Raw genomic sequence first — 16,398 nt, 5'->3', positions numbered from 1 at the left:
TCAGGGACAGGCAGACACTTGTTTCTTACCCCAAGGAGGTGTCGCATTGCTCCGGCTCTGGGGTTTTCCAGGTGGATTCTTTGTAATAGATTCTTTGTTATCCGCTTTAATGTGTTGCTGAAAAAGTGTTTACAATTAATTAATCTTAAACTAGTTAGTGGTAATTGCATGCAAATCTCTTACAGATTTCAGTGCAGTAGATAAAACTGAACAGAATGATTATTTGATGATAATTTACTCCACTGTGGACTAGAAGCTTAAATTTCAACAAGGTCTGATGTTTTAGATGTTATCCAAATTCTGTGTTGATAGTCTAACGGGAATAACGTTCTCTTCCTCTCAGTACGGTTGGAGAGTTAGTACAAGAAGAACAGATTTGTAAACTGTGGTTGGAACTTTGAGTCAGAACAGTCAAACATGAGAGCTGCTCGAACTTCGGGTTCGGGGTGGGTTTTGGAACAATTTTTTCTTAGCCCAACTGAGATAGATCTAGAGACAGATGTGTTACGGGCGGTAATGTAGCAAGTGCCAGGAGTGCTTGGCAAAGCAACGAATGTGCTGTGTGCATGTTTTCCCCCATCCCAAGGTGTACATAAATAAATGATTCATTTAAAAAAGAATGCATACAGATGAATATGAATGTGTATAAATACGCAACCAAGTCTAAAGTTCTGTTGAGGTCACTTCAGAAGGAAAATTTAAAAAGTAGTTTAATGCAATTCTTAGATTTAGTGAAAGGTCTATGGTTTTTAATTAATATTTTCACTGGACCTAGTTTTAAGTAGGCTCTGGCCAAAAAGTTTATATCCACAAGTGTTGCATGCATAGTACACAGTATTTTGTGCCCTAAAACCCTATAGAAATATTTCTGTGTGAGGAGATCGCTTTGTTGCCTGTCTAGATCTCTCTCCTTATCTCACTTTCCTCTCCCCAAAGCAACAGCCTAAATAGATTCCTGTCCATTTGGGAGACTGATACGGCCATCGTGTGGTCTTTCTGCAGCTCAGAAGGATGCCTGTGTGTAGTCATCTCCCTAATATAAATGGTAATAGATAAGACAGAACTTAAACTCCATCTGCAGAAGATGATTGTCGGTTTGTTTTTCTGAACTGCACAGATGTTGTTATTCTCCAAAGACTTGCCTGTAGTGCGCCAGTGTTTTTAGTTCGAGAAGCATGCCACAGGCTTTGTATAAAGGTCTGTGCTGAGCCTGGTAGGCAAGCTAGTTACAGTCCAGTTAATGCCTTCCAGACATGTACCTACCCCTTACCTCCTATCTTAGAGAGGAATATTTTGGGAAATTTCACAGAAGTTTTCATCAATGCAGGGGTATCAGTCTCGTGAGGAAGTAAAAATAAGTTCCTAACTGTGCCCATGCCAGTCGTGGCGTGGATCATTCTTATTTTGCTTGTGTGTGGCTTCCATTTGTTGAACTCGGGCCTGGTTTTGATTAACTGGAGCTAAACAATGAAAAGCCGTTTGTACTGGACTAAGAATACTGCTTAGCTATGCCGTCGGAATTCATGCTTCACGAATGCTGTGAAATTTTCCCAACCAGAGGAATTGTGGTGCAATTGTGTTGCCTTATTCATTTTGCTCTAGATCTTCTTCTGCAGACATGGGCCTAAAAGTCCATTAAAATGGTTAACGGGAAGCATGCAGGGCAACGCAGCTACCTGCTGCTTGAATGCTGCGTCATACTTGGTACATCACTAGTGCTTCTGGTTAGTCTCTCATGAATACTGGATGATCACTATTAAGCAAAACAGTTGTGTAGAATTTAGAATCTAATATTCTGCAGGATTTGAAGGTGTGCAAGACCTGAAAATATTTGATCTTATTGCTTAGGTGATTGAATACAGACAGTTACAAAATCACCAACTACAAAAACTTACTTTGTTCTTGGGATAAACTCGGTGGCCTCGTTTCAGCTTCTAACGCTGTTTCGTTTTACTTTCAGGTCCTTTGGGTTCATAATTACGTCATCTGAGCGTACCGATTTGACCTCTCTAGTGATTATATATCCATGTTATGAAAGTTAGGTCTAGGAGTGTTTGGTAACAAAATGTCACGTTAACATTTGCAGTGAATTAATTTGTTAGTCTCAAAAATTTTCATATTTAAGAAATGTTGGATTCATGGGGAACAATTGTTGAGGCCATGGCCAGCCATGGGAGAGACTCTTCCTCCTGTTTCCCCATGCTTTTATATAAAGATTATAAAGGTTAAAAAAGAAAACCTTAATCTAAGCAATATGTTAATTGAACAAGCGGTAGAGCTCTGTAAATATTCCTTGTTTGCTTTTTGACTGTCATGCAGTTATAGTAAAGTTGGTTGTCGCTGGAAAACCTGTTATGGCATTTTTCGATTCCTTTTGTGTCCAAAAAGAAGTGCCACCCCAAATAACACAATACCCTTTTAAACATAAACTATTCATTTCCACATACAATGTTGGGAACTTGAGGTTTAAATGGAAATAACGTCTTAGTTATGTGGGCATGCAAATAAAAATGTCCGTCTACTAATGCTTTGTGTTTACACACAGAACTCAAAAGCAACTGAAAACTTACTGGCAATGGAATATCTTTTATGGCATGCCTGATCCAAGTGCAGGTACTATCAACAGAATTACTGTGCCTTGAAAACGGGTGCTTAAACAATGCCCTGGAAAGGTGCCTGGCCTCCTTAATTTTTATATTTTTTTTTTTTTTGGCAGTTCAACTTTATATACATCTAACTCCTTGGCATTAGTAATTTTGGTTTCCATGCAGGCATTTTGTCCTATTAGAGTACTTAGTAGCATGCAAATAGGAGTTTAAAGCTGAATGATTTGAAGTATCTCCTTTTCCTCGTCATACATTAGCAGAAATTTTGAAGGCTGCGGGCTGGAGGTCGTAGCATGACAAATCTTTTCTTGTGCAGTTGTTACTTTGAACAAAATTAATGCTCTGAATTGAAGCGTCATTTGATTTGCCACCGGTTTGGTTGCCTGCAGATTGTATCTGGTGACCAGGTGATTTTATCAGCAGCAACATTGCTGACAGCGTCAGAGGGAGTGAGTAGACTCGGAGACAGAAGGAGTTTTGCATCTCAGCTGGCTTCCCTTCCGTCCAGAAGTGAAGCTCTCTGGGGGGGGAGCCGAGGACCGTATTTGTGCTGCTACTGACCTTACAGGGCTGTTCAGGTGAACACCTGTCAAAGATTACAGTCACTTCAGTACCACCTCTTGAAACTCTTTACAAAATGGTATTAACCGCTGAAAGGTTCACATCTGGGGTTTTATCATGTTAGAAATCTCTTGTATCTTTTGTCTTTTGAAGTACTAATAAAGCTGCCGATTTCTTGCAGGTGGGTGTACATGGCATTAGAATAGAATTCATCAATGAAAAAGGATCAAAACGCACCGCCACCTACTTACCGGAGGTTGCAAAGGAGCAAGGTCATTGTTGCACTTTATTTCATATGATCTGGTGAAGAATGTAAACATACATATAAATCTAAAATGCAATATTTGACCTTGCACTGATGTCAGATGATGGAGCAATATTGAATTGTAAGAAGACTCTTATATAAAATGCCAATTACATGCCTGTGTCGATCCCCTTATAGGGATTCAGTAAACTGTAGCTGTTGTTTAAATAAGTCATAAACGCAGTGTAGCTGTAGGAAAATAAAATCTGGAGGGGTGGTACGGTGCTGTCAGCCAGCTTTACAGTTGGTAAAAGCTGTCAATTTTCATATAGTTGTTATGCTGGGATATTAGTGACGTGCAGAAATTCTATTAAGCGATGGGATGTCTCGTCAACTAACAGCTGATTATTCCTAAATTTGCAAACATTTTTTTTTTTTTTAACTAGGTACTTTCTGCTGGTACTTAATCCCTTTTATAAACCCTGGCTTCCTGGGGTTTTTGATGGATGGAAGGGAATCACTTCCAATATAGAAGTCCAAAATAATGTTGTTAAAGTCCTTTTAATAGAGGCACAGTCTGAAGTTTGTGAATTAAAAAACTCTGGTAGATTTGGTTGAACAGTGATCTTCTGGGTGAAGCAGCTGACTGTGACTACTCACTATGTTTAGGTTTGGGTTTTTTTTCCCAAAGCTTGACCATGTCTCTCAGTCATTTACATCTGGACTTTTTTTTCCTTTTTATATTGAAGTTGGTCTACTAAGGAGTAGGATGAAACCTTTACTGAGGATCATCTGTAATGGATAATTCTGTTTCTGAGTAGTCACTTAAAAGTTTAGAGGCTTTCAAGATAATTTTTTTGCTTTTCTAATCTAAGATTGCCTAGTTAGAGAGGTGGGTTTTTGTCAAGACCTTTGGTGATCACTGAACAAGCTTTTTTTTAAATCAGGAATTGGGTGGGTGGGTGTGTTTAAATTTCTAAATAGTTTTAGTAGACCGTGCATTGCAATCTGACTCTTTCAAGTACCCAAAACTACCCATTTGTATTTTTATGTAACCCAAACTACCTTTTTTTTTTTTGTTTCAATGTAACAATGTGACTAATGTAATTGCAGCTTTTGGAAATAACATGTTTTACAGCTACTTAAAATATTAGGCTTTTAAAAAATCAGTAAATAGGAGTTTTGAATAGCATGTGGATTTTATGGAGAACAGTAATGAATCTGTACTTTTAATCCATCACTTTATTACTCAGCCACCTACAATATAATAGTTCTGAAATTAGAAATATCACCGTAAAGTGATATTTATGGAGAAGTGTAATCTCTGAATTCCTCTGCACATGCTCAACTCATAGTTCTTTTAAATTTTATTTATTTATTTTATATTTTTAAATTTTAATTTTAATTTTAATTTTTCCTACTGCCGTAGCCATTTGTAATGTATAAAGTGATTGTGATACATAATCATACCTGAAAGTTTCAGAAAAGTTTAATTTTGTATCTCACCCCCACTCTAGGACACCTGGATCCACTGGGTCCACTTTTAAAATATTTCAGCTATGAGAGAAAAATAGATGTTGTTTGTAGAGCGAACTGTGTGTGTAAAGAAACCCTGTACGTTGTATTTCCCTCAGCTGTTGTTAAGTAGGGAAGAACGATCTCTGTTTCATACAGAGCTTCAGCAGAGCGCTCGCGCTGTCCGTAGCACCACATACTGTACTGTGCTTTTGCAACATCTCTTCTTAGTGCTGTACTTCTCACTAATTTTCACTACTGTAAAATTCCACAGGATGGGACCACATTCAAACCATAGATTCCTTATTGAGGAAAGGAGGCTACAAAGCTCCGATTACTAATGAATTCAGGAAAACAATAAAGCTAACGAGGTACGCATCATGGGATACTACAGATAAGTCCTGTTTTTGTAGTACTGTGATGTGTTCGTTCCCGGTAAGTGCTTATTTCAGATGTTAATAATAAGCTTTCCTGTATATGTTATTAATGAATTCTTTCTTTTCACAGTAGCAGTACGGACTTCTGAGAGCTCTGTGCCTCGCGTAGGGATTAGTGGCACTAAGCAAGAAAGAAAAGGCGGTTGTTCAATATCAGGCTCCATATATATCGGGGTACCCCCATACTTTGTTTCATAACCCTGACAAATCTTCGCAGTGTATTAGCTCTTGATTTTTGCAGGTTGTTGGCTGGCTGTAACAGATCTTCAGGGGCTGCTGATAACGCGGATTACTTGCCGTTGTCAATCTGTATGCGAGCAGATGGCGCACTGTGGGTCTGCTGCTGCGAAGTCATGGGGGCCCCTCGCTACTAGTGATCTGTTCAGTTTTCAGGGAAAGCACTGGGTCTTTCTCATCGCCTGTGGGGTGCAGGTTTCCCTTACCTTAACAGGTGCCGGCTATGCAAGCAAGGTAGCCGATCGTCAGTGTACTCGTTCAACTATGCCAGCGCATTCTCAGGAGTGAGGTCATGAATTTAATATCTTACTTCATACTCTGTCACTCTTGCACATTAGTGTATTTTGATTTTGCTAATTTAATGTGGTCTTGAGGGCTTCTTAGTGGGTGGGAGCCAAAATATTTTAGAATTAGCAGCAGATATTCTGTGTGTAATATTATAGTTATATGGTGAAAGGTGGAGGAGTAAATGTCTATAAGAACGCCTCTAAAACTATATATTTTTATAAGCTTCCAGAATAAAGTGACAGCTAAACTCGAGTTATCTATTCCATGCTTGGAGAAATAAGAATTTTTTTAAATCCTCCACCATAAGGAAGTACTGACTGTTCATCCACTTCAGGGAGGCCACACTTGATGTACTATTAATACAAATAACAAAGTTAGAATCCTTTGACCAAAACTGTTATCCTTCCTACGTTTTATCAAATTTTAGGGACGCATCGCAAGATTAGCTCTAAAAAGTTTCTGTGTCCTTATTTCTTTGGAAATTCTTTCCTCCTTAGTGCAGCTAGGTGTAAGGCAGACTTGACTTCCTTGTCTGTCATTAAAAACCAATCCTTTCATTTCAGACATTTGAAAATACTGGGATTCTCCTGATTGTTTATGCACTTTTATAGGACAAAGACCCGAGATTTTGGTTCTTTTCAGCTTCCACGATTGTCATCTTCATCTACAAATCTTGCTATTACTTAGCAGTAGTTTATGTTTAGACCAGGTAAAGCATTTAGTAGAAAAATAAATATTTTAGTATTAGAGGAATTACTTGTTCAGTGATCTTGTGGCTGAAGAATAAAGACTTTGTCTTAATGACTGCTCAGAATTCTGGATTCTTGTAGGAACCTGATTATTGTGGCGTAGCTGTGGCTAAGGAAAACATGCTGTTCTGAAGGTTAAATTAGGGAGGAAGGATTTACAGAGTCCAGCTAAATTTCCAAATACATAACCCCAATCTCTCTTTAATTTATTTCAGCTGTACACCTTGTTATCTTCTGTTCAGAGAAAGAGTATACGGAGATAGCTGAGGGCAAGAGTAACAGCGCTGTAGTTTTTTAAACAACAATTTCTGTATGCCTCAGTAAATAAGGAAAATATTTTTCCAAGAAACAAAAATTCTGCATAGCACCCATTTTCTTACAGCTACGTCCAAGCCGCTACCAAAATCATTGGCCTGATAAATGGAATAAACAAAGCATAAATTTTAATGTTCAGAAGAATTTATTTTTTGGCTGTCTGTTTTGCTTGCTTAAAAACTCAGCTTCTGCTGACATATTATAAGACAGGAGTATTAAAATAGTAACCATTTCCCAACATCAGACAACCTTTCTTAGAGCCTCATTTTAATAACTTCTTGTCACACGGTAAAACATCTCTTGGAAGAGTGGAGTAAGTGCTTTTAACTTCTTCTTCAAGTCTCTGAATTAAAGTGAATGTCCTGTGTGTGAATAAAGCTTTAAGCTGATCAAAACTAGTCAATTGCTAACTACCTTCACTTCAAGTTAATACCCAGCAGTTCTAGCCATGTTTTGAAGAGGAGAATGAAAAACTCGTGGAGCCGAAAGAAGCGTACCAATTCTGGGGGCCTAGAATGCGTAAGGACAGTAACGGCGTCTTCTCTTCCGTCTGCTGAAGTGAGCAGATGTGATTCTAGCCAGGCTGCCTTTGGCCTGCTTTGTGACCCACTTACAACCAGCTTCATTAACTGCCACGCTTACGGTTTAGTGCCGTAGTGGCAGGGGATTTCATTCACAGGCCAGCTTACCCCTCGGGTGCGGGGTGCCGCGCACCATTCGCATCAATTGAAGGCGAGCTGCAGCTAATCTCACAGCAAGGACCAGTGGCCGTTTGTTAAATTAGTGCATCATTAACAAACACAGTCGCATCAAGTAACCGTGGGCACCTTTGGAGCTCGGAAACACGTCCACCGAAGCAAAAGCTGCAAGTGTAAGATGTTCTGCTCTGTTCCTCTGGCAAAGAGGCAACGGAAGCAAATGCATTTGCCACCTTAACTGCTGCACTTGGCAACTCCGCGGTAGTTTAAACTTCTGTGTTGGGTTGTGAGTGCAAGTGGTTGAGCCATCTGTTGCGGTTTTTTCAGACCTAAAAGAGGAGAGAACAACCAGAGCGACTCCAGAAGAAAAATATGGCAGAAAGAAGAGGTGGCAATATTTTAAATCGCTGTAGCTGGATTCACCAAATCTCATCTGTCAGATCTCTTATGCAAGGTCTTCCTAAGTGAAACTTGTGGAAATGTGGAATAGTGTTGGTTTTGTGTAGATCTTATGCTTCTACGGATAAGTGTAAATGTGGCAATATGTTCCTTGTTGGCAAACAGTACTGATGCAAGTATATCCAAAATATTTGGGCCTGGATTCTGCTTTTACTTACATATAGCTGGCCAATGTTATGGTGGGACCTGTCCCCGTTATTTTCCAAGGTCTTGGGAGTCTGGAGACGTCTGAGTCGACTGGCAGCTGGCAAACGTTGTTGCATTTTTCAGGAAGGGTAAGAGGGAAGACCCTGGCAATTACAGGCCTGTCAGTCTCACTTCAGTGCCTGGTAAAATTATGGGGAAGGTTATTCTGGGAGCTACTGAAAAACACTTGAGAGACAACGCAGCCATTGATCAGAGCCAGCATGGGTTCACAAGGGGAAAGTCCTGCTTAACTGACTTAATTTCCTTTTATGCCAAGGTCACCCATCTAGCTGGGTGTCAGTAGGGAAGACAGTAGATGTGGGTTTGATTTTAGCAAAGCTTTTGATACTGTTTCTCACGGGATCCTTCTGGACAAAATGCCCAGCACACAGCTGGACAAGTCCATAATACGTCGGGTGAGCAATTGGCTGACAGGTCGGGCTCGAAGAGTTTTAGTAAATGGAGTTACATCAGGCTGGCATCCAGTCACCAGTTGGGCTCCCCAGGGCTCGATGTTAGTGCTCTTTAGTATTTATTTATAAATGACCTGGATGCAGGAGTCAAATGTACGTGAAGTTTGCCCATGATACTAAACTAGGAGGAGCTGTGGGCTCCCTGGAGGGTGGAGAGGCCTTACAGAGAGATATGGATAGACTGGAGTGCTGGGCAATCATCAACTGTATGAAATTTAACAAGAGCAACCGCAGGATTTTCCACCTGGGATGGGATAATCCTGGTTATACATGGAAACTGGGGGAGGCTGGACAGCAGCCCTGCAGAAGGAGATCTGGGGGGGTTGGGTTGACGGCAAGTTGAATATGAGCCAACAGGGTGCTCTGGCAGCCAAAAGGGCAAACTGCGTCCTGGGGTGCGTCAAGCACAGCATCGCCAGCTGGTCGAGGGAGGGGATTGTCCCGCTCAGCACTGCCCCGCTGCGGCCCCACCTTGAGTGCTGTGGGCAGTTTTGGGTGCCTGGATATAAGGAGGACATGAAACTATGAGAGTATGTCCAGAGGAGGGTGACGAAGATGGTGAAAGGCCTCGAGGGCAAGACTTCTGAGGAGCGGCTGAGGTCACTTGGCTTGTTCAGCTTGGAGAAGAGAAGGCTGAGGGGGGACCTCATCGCAGTCATCAGCTTCCTCAAGGGGGCGGCGGATGGGGAGGTGCTGATCTCCTCTATCTGGTGACCAGCGACAGGACACGAGGGAATGGAAGGAAGCTGCGTCAGGAAGTTCAGGTTGGACATTAAGAAAAGGGTGGTCCGTCACCGGAACAGGCTCTCCAGGGATGCGGTCGCAGCAACAAGCCTGCCAGAGTTCAAGGACCGTCTGGACGATGCTCTTAGTCATATGGTTTAGTTTTAGGTACTCCTGTGAGGAGCAGGGAGTTGGACTCTGATCCTTATGGGTCCTTTCCAACTTGAGATATTCTATGATTCTCGTCTAAAAATAATGTAACTCTATTTAATGTAGCTGGGATTATTTTAAAAGCAGAATTTGGCAGACAGTTGATACTGATTGTTTAAAAACAGCCCAAAAATCTGTAGTGCTTTTTCAGTTTTTGTCCTAGGTTTTATATAGGGAGTTGGCTGAAGATATGGGACATTCTCAATAGATCGTTGTGAGCTGCTATTCCCTCTGCTTCGAGCAACATAGTAGGCAACAATTGTTACCAGTTCTGTCTGCCTAAAATATTTTTTGTAAGCGCTTATTTATTATAAGTTGTTCAAGAACGACCCTGACAACCACGGCGGTTCCCTCCCTGCCCTTGTGCAGCTGAAGTTAGTCTTGACCCTGCCATCAGTACAGAGCTGTTACCATTAAACATGGCACCAGTGCAGTATTTTTAGTGCTACTCTCAGCTTCCCGGTAACCGTTCTTGAATTTGCTTCTTTGCTCTTTTCTAGGTACCGTAGTGAGAAGATGACGATGAGCTACACAGAGTACCTTGCCCATCGTCAGCATCATCACTTCCAGAATGGTATTGGGCACCCCCTTCCACCGTACAACCATTATTCCTGACACTGAGCCGCATGACCAGTCACTGGACCTCTCTGCAGACCTCTTCCCAGGAGACCCTGCCCCTTCTTGGTCTAGCTATCTCTATTACTGTACCATTTTATGATGATAGTTTCCGTTGCCATGTTGAGGCTTCTTAGTTGGTTAAGCTCATCATGGCAACGGGAGGGAAAACTGCATTACTACAAAGATCCCATACTTTTTTTATTATTGAGTCACTGCAGATTTTTTTGCAGCATATATAGCCCTTGGGTTTTTTATGAAATTTTAAATTTCTACTTCGTTAACATTGAATTATATCAATCAAGGCTTTCTGTGACTGTGGATGGAAGGAAGAGTTTAAGGATTACAGGTAGGGATGCTTTGCTTAGCAAAAAGGCATTCATGGCTTTTGCATTAATAGGTGTGACAGGGAATGAAACATATCAGATTCAGGTATTATACTAGACAATGAATTGCATTTTCATAACGTTCTTAACAGCGTTGTGGGTACAGTAGCTCACCCCCACAGTAAAGACTTCATGTAGCTATATACGTGATCTTCCGATGCAGCACGTACAGCCACCGTGTCGAGGCTGACATACAAAATGCTTTCTTTGGATGAAGAGAAGCGATTACACGTACAATGAGAGGTGATGTGAACTTGGCAGCATTTGCAGAATCAAGTGGGCTAGCTGACAGGGCAGGGCACCATCCAGTCGGCCCCAGGTACCTTTGTCTCCCATCCTGTGCTGGGAATCGAGGGCGATCCAGCCCTGTCAAGACTAGTCGTAAAGCATTTGTAATGAGACGATGCCTTTCTGATGATCGCAAATTGGGAGTGACATTTGTTTTTAAAAACAGGTTGGTGAGTAGCACATGTCATATTAGGAAGCAAATGGATTTAGATTTTAGTGCCTTTGACTATGACGTTACTATATACTTATATATAAAATTCATAGTAAAAAATATAGCAAATACGCCAGACATTCTAGCAAACCCCGTTGGGTCTGCTCTGGTGTCAGGTTTTGGGGGATTTTTTTAAAGTGAGAATTTTCTTTTATAGCACACCGATTTTGGAAAAGAAAAATCCCTGTTTTGTTCTTTCTTCTGCTTTTGAACTTGTTGAGTTTTATCAAGTCATAAATAGTTAGAGAAAATTAACTATTGTTTAAAAAAGACTTGTGGAAGAGCACGGGACAAATATGCCATAATTTTACATGTTTTCATCTATTACAGGAATAGTACTTGAGACTAAGTACTGTGTAATAATTCTGATACCCCTCCACACGGTAGAAGAAAGAAAACTGATTGGAACTTTTTCCTGCTGTAAAAATAGGATTTAGCAAGAGGTATGCGTGGTGTCTTTGCAAGCCCGGTACGCGGTGGGAGCTGCCTCCCCGCTCGCGTGCCTGCAGAGCTCCCAGCAGCGCCTGTTGCTGCACGTTCTAGGGGACAATTCATGCCGTCTGTTTTCGAAAAGACCTTCCTAATATGAGTGAGTAAACCACAGTAAGCAGAAATTGCAGTTATTTTGAATAATGAATGTAAATATCTAGGTATATAAACTTCAAATAGATGAAATGAATTAAAATTCAGTTGTTAAAAGAAAAATCAGGCTAATTGTAAAAATAGGGTTTCAAAACCAGATCCGGATAAGTTACGCTCATCTCTTCCGCGAGGTTAGCTTTGCCACTTAATTTCTATGGAGGTTCTCGCAGAAGGTCTTTGATGTTCCTTCATCCACAGCATTCGATGTCCAAATATTAACATTTTCAGTTGTGATGCCTTAATTTATAAGCAGAGGGCCTGAAATTTCAGGAGCCAAGAGATGCCAGCCAGAAGCTGCAAAATTTAATAGATGTTTATACAGAGGCTATTTTGGATGATACTGTTGTCTTGTTTCTACTTGGGGAACACTTTTAAATGGATTAGTCTTCAAGTGGAAATTGTGAACAAGTGGCTACCTGATAGAGTTGTGTTGGTTTTTGTTTTTTTTTTCTTGCCCTTATAGGGAAACTGAGCACAAACCGAATCATTCTGCTGCAAAAAAAATGTCATCCAGCCCCATCTTTACCCGTCATCTCGTTACAGCACGCTCGTGCCTCTGCACGGGCTCATCGCTAGAAGTTTTTTAAAAAGATCTATTATATATAGAAATATATATGTATTGAAAGGTGCTAATCAACCTCAAGCAGGTCACGTGACTGGTCATGCGGATCTAAAATCATATCAGATTTTTAAAAAAATCTTCGATATATGCAGATGTTATACAGAATTTCTTACCAGTGTAATAATGATATACTGATGAATAAACAATCCTGCAGGTTTTTAAGGACAAGGTCAGCAATACTTCCCACCATGGCTTGGGGGGGAAAAGGATAGTTTTGTCTCCTTTTTGTATACAGCATAATGCACAGTGCATTTTTGTCTATCTCTTAGTAGCTGTTGCTTAAAAATATAGTCAAAAGGGTGTTATACAAACTGTAAAGGTGTGCTTCTGAACCGAGTTACGGCCAGACCCTTCTGGACCAGAGTTTTGTATCACTAATTAAAAAACTGTTACAGAGTCTGTGCTCAATCAGATTGTATGATATTTTTTTAAAAAAGATTGGAATAATCAGTCTATACACAGTGTTTCTAGGGCACCTACCTCCTCAGCATGCGAGTGCTGACAACGCTATGGATTGTTTCTGTGTCATTGTGGGTTTGTTTGTACAAAACGTGCAGTTCACTGTGACATGCGCTGGGACAGAATAGGTCTGTTTGCTTAAAGCCGATCAACAATTGCTTTCACAAACGTCGTTCCCCCGTAGCTCTGTTTAGTACCCTTTGAGATATATTGCCGGGTTTAGATACAGATTTTTTTTTAATTTCTTTTTTTTAAAATTTGGGGTACTTTATACAAAGTTAAGGTACAACCAAGTAGCTTATTTCACTGTTTCTTCAGTTGGAATGCTGATTTTCTTTTATAAGCACTACTCAGTTTGCCTTATTCATTGAAGAGATTGTTGGGGTTTTTTTAAAATTCTTTTGCTTAACCTTCGTAAAACCCCTGTTCTGAAAGCGCGTTAGGCAGCAGAACCGTAGACCTGACACGGAGCCTCCGTCACGCTCCGGGCGGCCTTCCTTCTGCCGAGACTGCTGTAGCACTGACTTCCCACCCTCTCGACCCCAGCGCTGGTCGTGGCAGGGGGAGGCACGCTGGAGTTCTGGCCTCGGCTGTGCTGTTAAAGCGAGGCGGTCCAACCCATTTGCACACCCTGGCGTTTGTATACGGACCTCTTTACTTGTCTCAAATGTGCGGGTTTTTGAAATTGTTGTCTGGAGTAGGTTACATCTCTTATGTGTGTTAGATCGAACCAAAGAAGCCTCCAGCCATGCCCAAATGCTGCTCCTAAAGCCTGCCTTCCAGTCCTTACAAAATCCCTGCAGGATTAAATGTGTTAACTTTTTTATTTTTGTACAGTTTCTAACTGATTTTTGCTAGTGATGTTAATTGAATTAAGTTTATTTGGGGAGTCTGAGCGTCTCCTCCATTTAAATAAACTGGTGACTTTCCTTTTATGTTAAAAAAAAAAAAAAAGTTAAAAAAAAAAAAAGAGAAACCCAAAGTGTGCCTCTCAGATTTAAGGGTTTCTGGTTACATTTATTCTTAAGACCAGCAATGATTCTTTATATACAAAGATATGTTTTCCTCGTTTTTTATTACTGTTAAAGAAAAAAATAAAAAAGAAAAACCTCTTTCTTTGCTCTGGACCCAGTAATTGCGCTGGTACATGAACGCACTGAGAAAACAAACTTTTGTTTGAAACTTTTGTAACAACTTATGACTGTTTTTGTATATCAAAGTTGATTCTTTTCAAGATATTTGGATCTAGTTTCTAAGTTATTTTAGTGTTTTATATGTTACAAAAAAGAAAAAAAAAGAATACTTTAATTCACCAGCATCTTGAGTTATCGTTAATGCCATGGTGACCCCGCAGGCCTAGGGCTACCTGGAGTAGCGCGTAAGGCCTCTCTTTTCCTTCCTTCCTTAGTAACTTGATTGATTACAATAATATCACAGATTACCTGAACCCCCTTCCTTTATAACTAGATCCTCCTTCCTCCCACATTTAATTGCTATTAGTGTGAAGAAACTGTTGAAATGGGCATTTTAATATAAGTACGGCTTAAAAGGAGAAAAATGAGGAAAAGGCAAAAAAAAAAATTCTATATAGAAGGTTATCTGTGGGTCTGTGAGATATGGCTGTGGAAAGATATTGTAGTAGTTTTAACACTATTGTTATTACCTTTTAAATCATTTACCCAATAAAATAAGGAAAAAGAATCACCATTTCTTTTTATGTTTCTCTGCTTAATTGTGCGGCTCGGTCGATTTTCTTAAATTTTATTTAAGCACTTGCAGTTGGCGTTAACGGTAATGGCTGATGATGCGTCAGGAGTCTCTTCACGTGATTAACCCCGTCCTTCCGTTTTGCCTGCTGTAGGAACAGCGCGGGCAGGCGCGGGCGGCTCTCCGCCTAGTGCAGAAGTCACTAAACACTCCAAGTCAGACCAGCAGTTACACCAGCTACATCAGGTCTATCATTACTTACCTCAGCGCATTTATCAGTATTAATGTAAGTTTCCGGGTCAGTTTCGTACTTTTGATGTCTAGCGTCAAACACGGAATTTTGGGTTCCTAATTCTCCGCGAGCGAGAAGTGGTGTCAGCCTCTTTAAGCAAAACTTTGTTGCAGAACCAGTTACGCTGGTGGGACCGAGGCGCTGCCTGCGCTGCGCGTAGCAACGTCGTTCAACAGAATAACGTGGCAAAATGTGTACCGAGGAATATCTTGAAGTGTCGCCTCAGTAATGTCAATACTTTCCTCATATTACTCTTACAATAGTAGGCGTGATTTTAAAAGAGTAGCTAGGCGTGCTTTGCCACGAGGGATTTCTTTACCTTGTGTGTCGTATCGCGCTAATGTGGAGACTGTCACGTTGACCAAATTTTATGGAAAAAACCTGTAGCGTAGAGTGGGCGCGGACCTTGCGGGGCTCCTGCAAGGTGTGGCGGGCCAGGGAAGAAGCCTTTTCCCCGTCCCCAAAAGCTTTTAGTCTTAACACAGCGGGGCCATTTTTAAGTTGCTTTACTCGCGCAGACCTAGTGCGCACAGCACGCCGGAACCTCGCGTGCCCCTCGCGGGGCAGCGGGGCTGCCGGGGCTGGTGGCAGTGGGGGAGGAGGGCTCGGCGAGCCTCGCTGTTGCTACCACAGAGATGATGTATTTGAGAAGGGAGGGAGCGTGTTCCTGTGAAGCAACAAAGCCGCGAAGCAAAACAAAGCACCCAGACAGGTAAAACTGACTTGGAGAACTTTGTTCCCTGAGCCAGTTCTTAGTGCACCGGGCGACGTTTTCTACCGTGTCCGCGTTCAAGGGAGCGTATGTGCTGCGGGACAAGCCCTGAGACAAACCAAGGAATTTCTAACTTCTCCCTGGAATTCAGGGCTGCGCGTAGAAGTGGGTTTGTTTGCCTTTGCCTAATTAATAGATCTCCTGTCTGTCGAGGCAAAGTCTTTGAAAACAAACCAATAAAATCCATGTACCCGTTAGATGCTGAGGACTGAGGCAGCCGTTACTGCACTTGCTTGGAAGCCTCGATTTAGAAGATTTTTTTTTTTTAAAAAAACCCCAAATCTCTGAAGGGAAAAACCTGCCTGAGTAAATAGCTTCCATTGTTTAGTATCTCACGGATTTGGTATCATTAGTCTGAACTGGGTTAAAAAAGAAAAAAAAATACCTAAAACTCTCAGCCCATTGGGAGGTAGTGCTAGTTACAGCTGCCTCCCGACAGCTTCCCACCGCTCTTGCGCCTTTAGCCAGCGATGTCGTTTTTCACACTATAAAAATCCAACTAGCAAAACAGTACTGACCGTTACGGATGTTTCAGAGGGGGAAACTTGCTTATTCTTACATATATGTTGGTATTGAGCAGCAAAGGCTGACACACGAGTGGAGCTACAGCGAGGTGCGGAGGATCCCTAGCGGCGCCTGCAGAAGGAAATTGCTGGCTTAGTTCATCTCAGGTTTCCTAAAGCACTTCACACGACGCTTCTAC

At 41.3% G+C, this 16,398-nt stretch overlaps 1 protein-coding gene across 3 annotated transcripts in view; it reads left to right on the top strand.

The window, feature by feature from the left end:
- The window catches only part of AMMECR1 (AMMECR nuclear protein 1), an 82,175-nt gene extending 67,544 nt beyond the window's left edge, over nt 1-14,631 (top strand). For 2 of the 3 annotated variants that reach the window (XM_064463362.1, XM_064463360.1), the window contains 3 exons: nt 3,349-3,439; nt 5,201-5,297; nt 10,202-14,631. In XM_064463362.1, the coding sequence (XP_064319432.1) occupies nt 3,349-3,439; nt 5,201-5,297; nt 10,202-10,316 (303 nt within the window). In that variant the 3' untranslated portion in view covers nt 10,317-14,631. Of the gene's footprint in view, nt 1-3,348; nt 3,554-5,200; nt 5,304-10,201 lie in introns of those variants that run through there. The other variant, XR_010374843.1, reaches the window with a different exon arrangement.
- Nucleotides 14,632-16,398: the final 1,767 nt, after the last annotated feature.

The sequence above is a fragment of the Phalacrocorax carbo genome, chromosome 11, assembly GCF_963921805.1.
Source record: "Phalacrocorax carbo chromosome 11, bPhaCar2.1, whole genome shotgun sequence".
NCBI classification, from domain to species: Eukaryota; Metazoa; Chordata; class Aves; order Suliformes; family Phalacrocoracidae; genus Phalacrocorax; species Phalacrocorax carbo.
The sequence above is the reverse complement of the archived record's forward strand: the minus strand, read 5'-3'. Positions and strand labels throughout refer to the sequence as shown.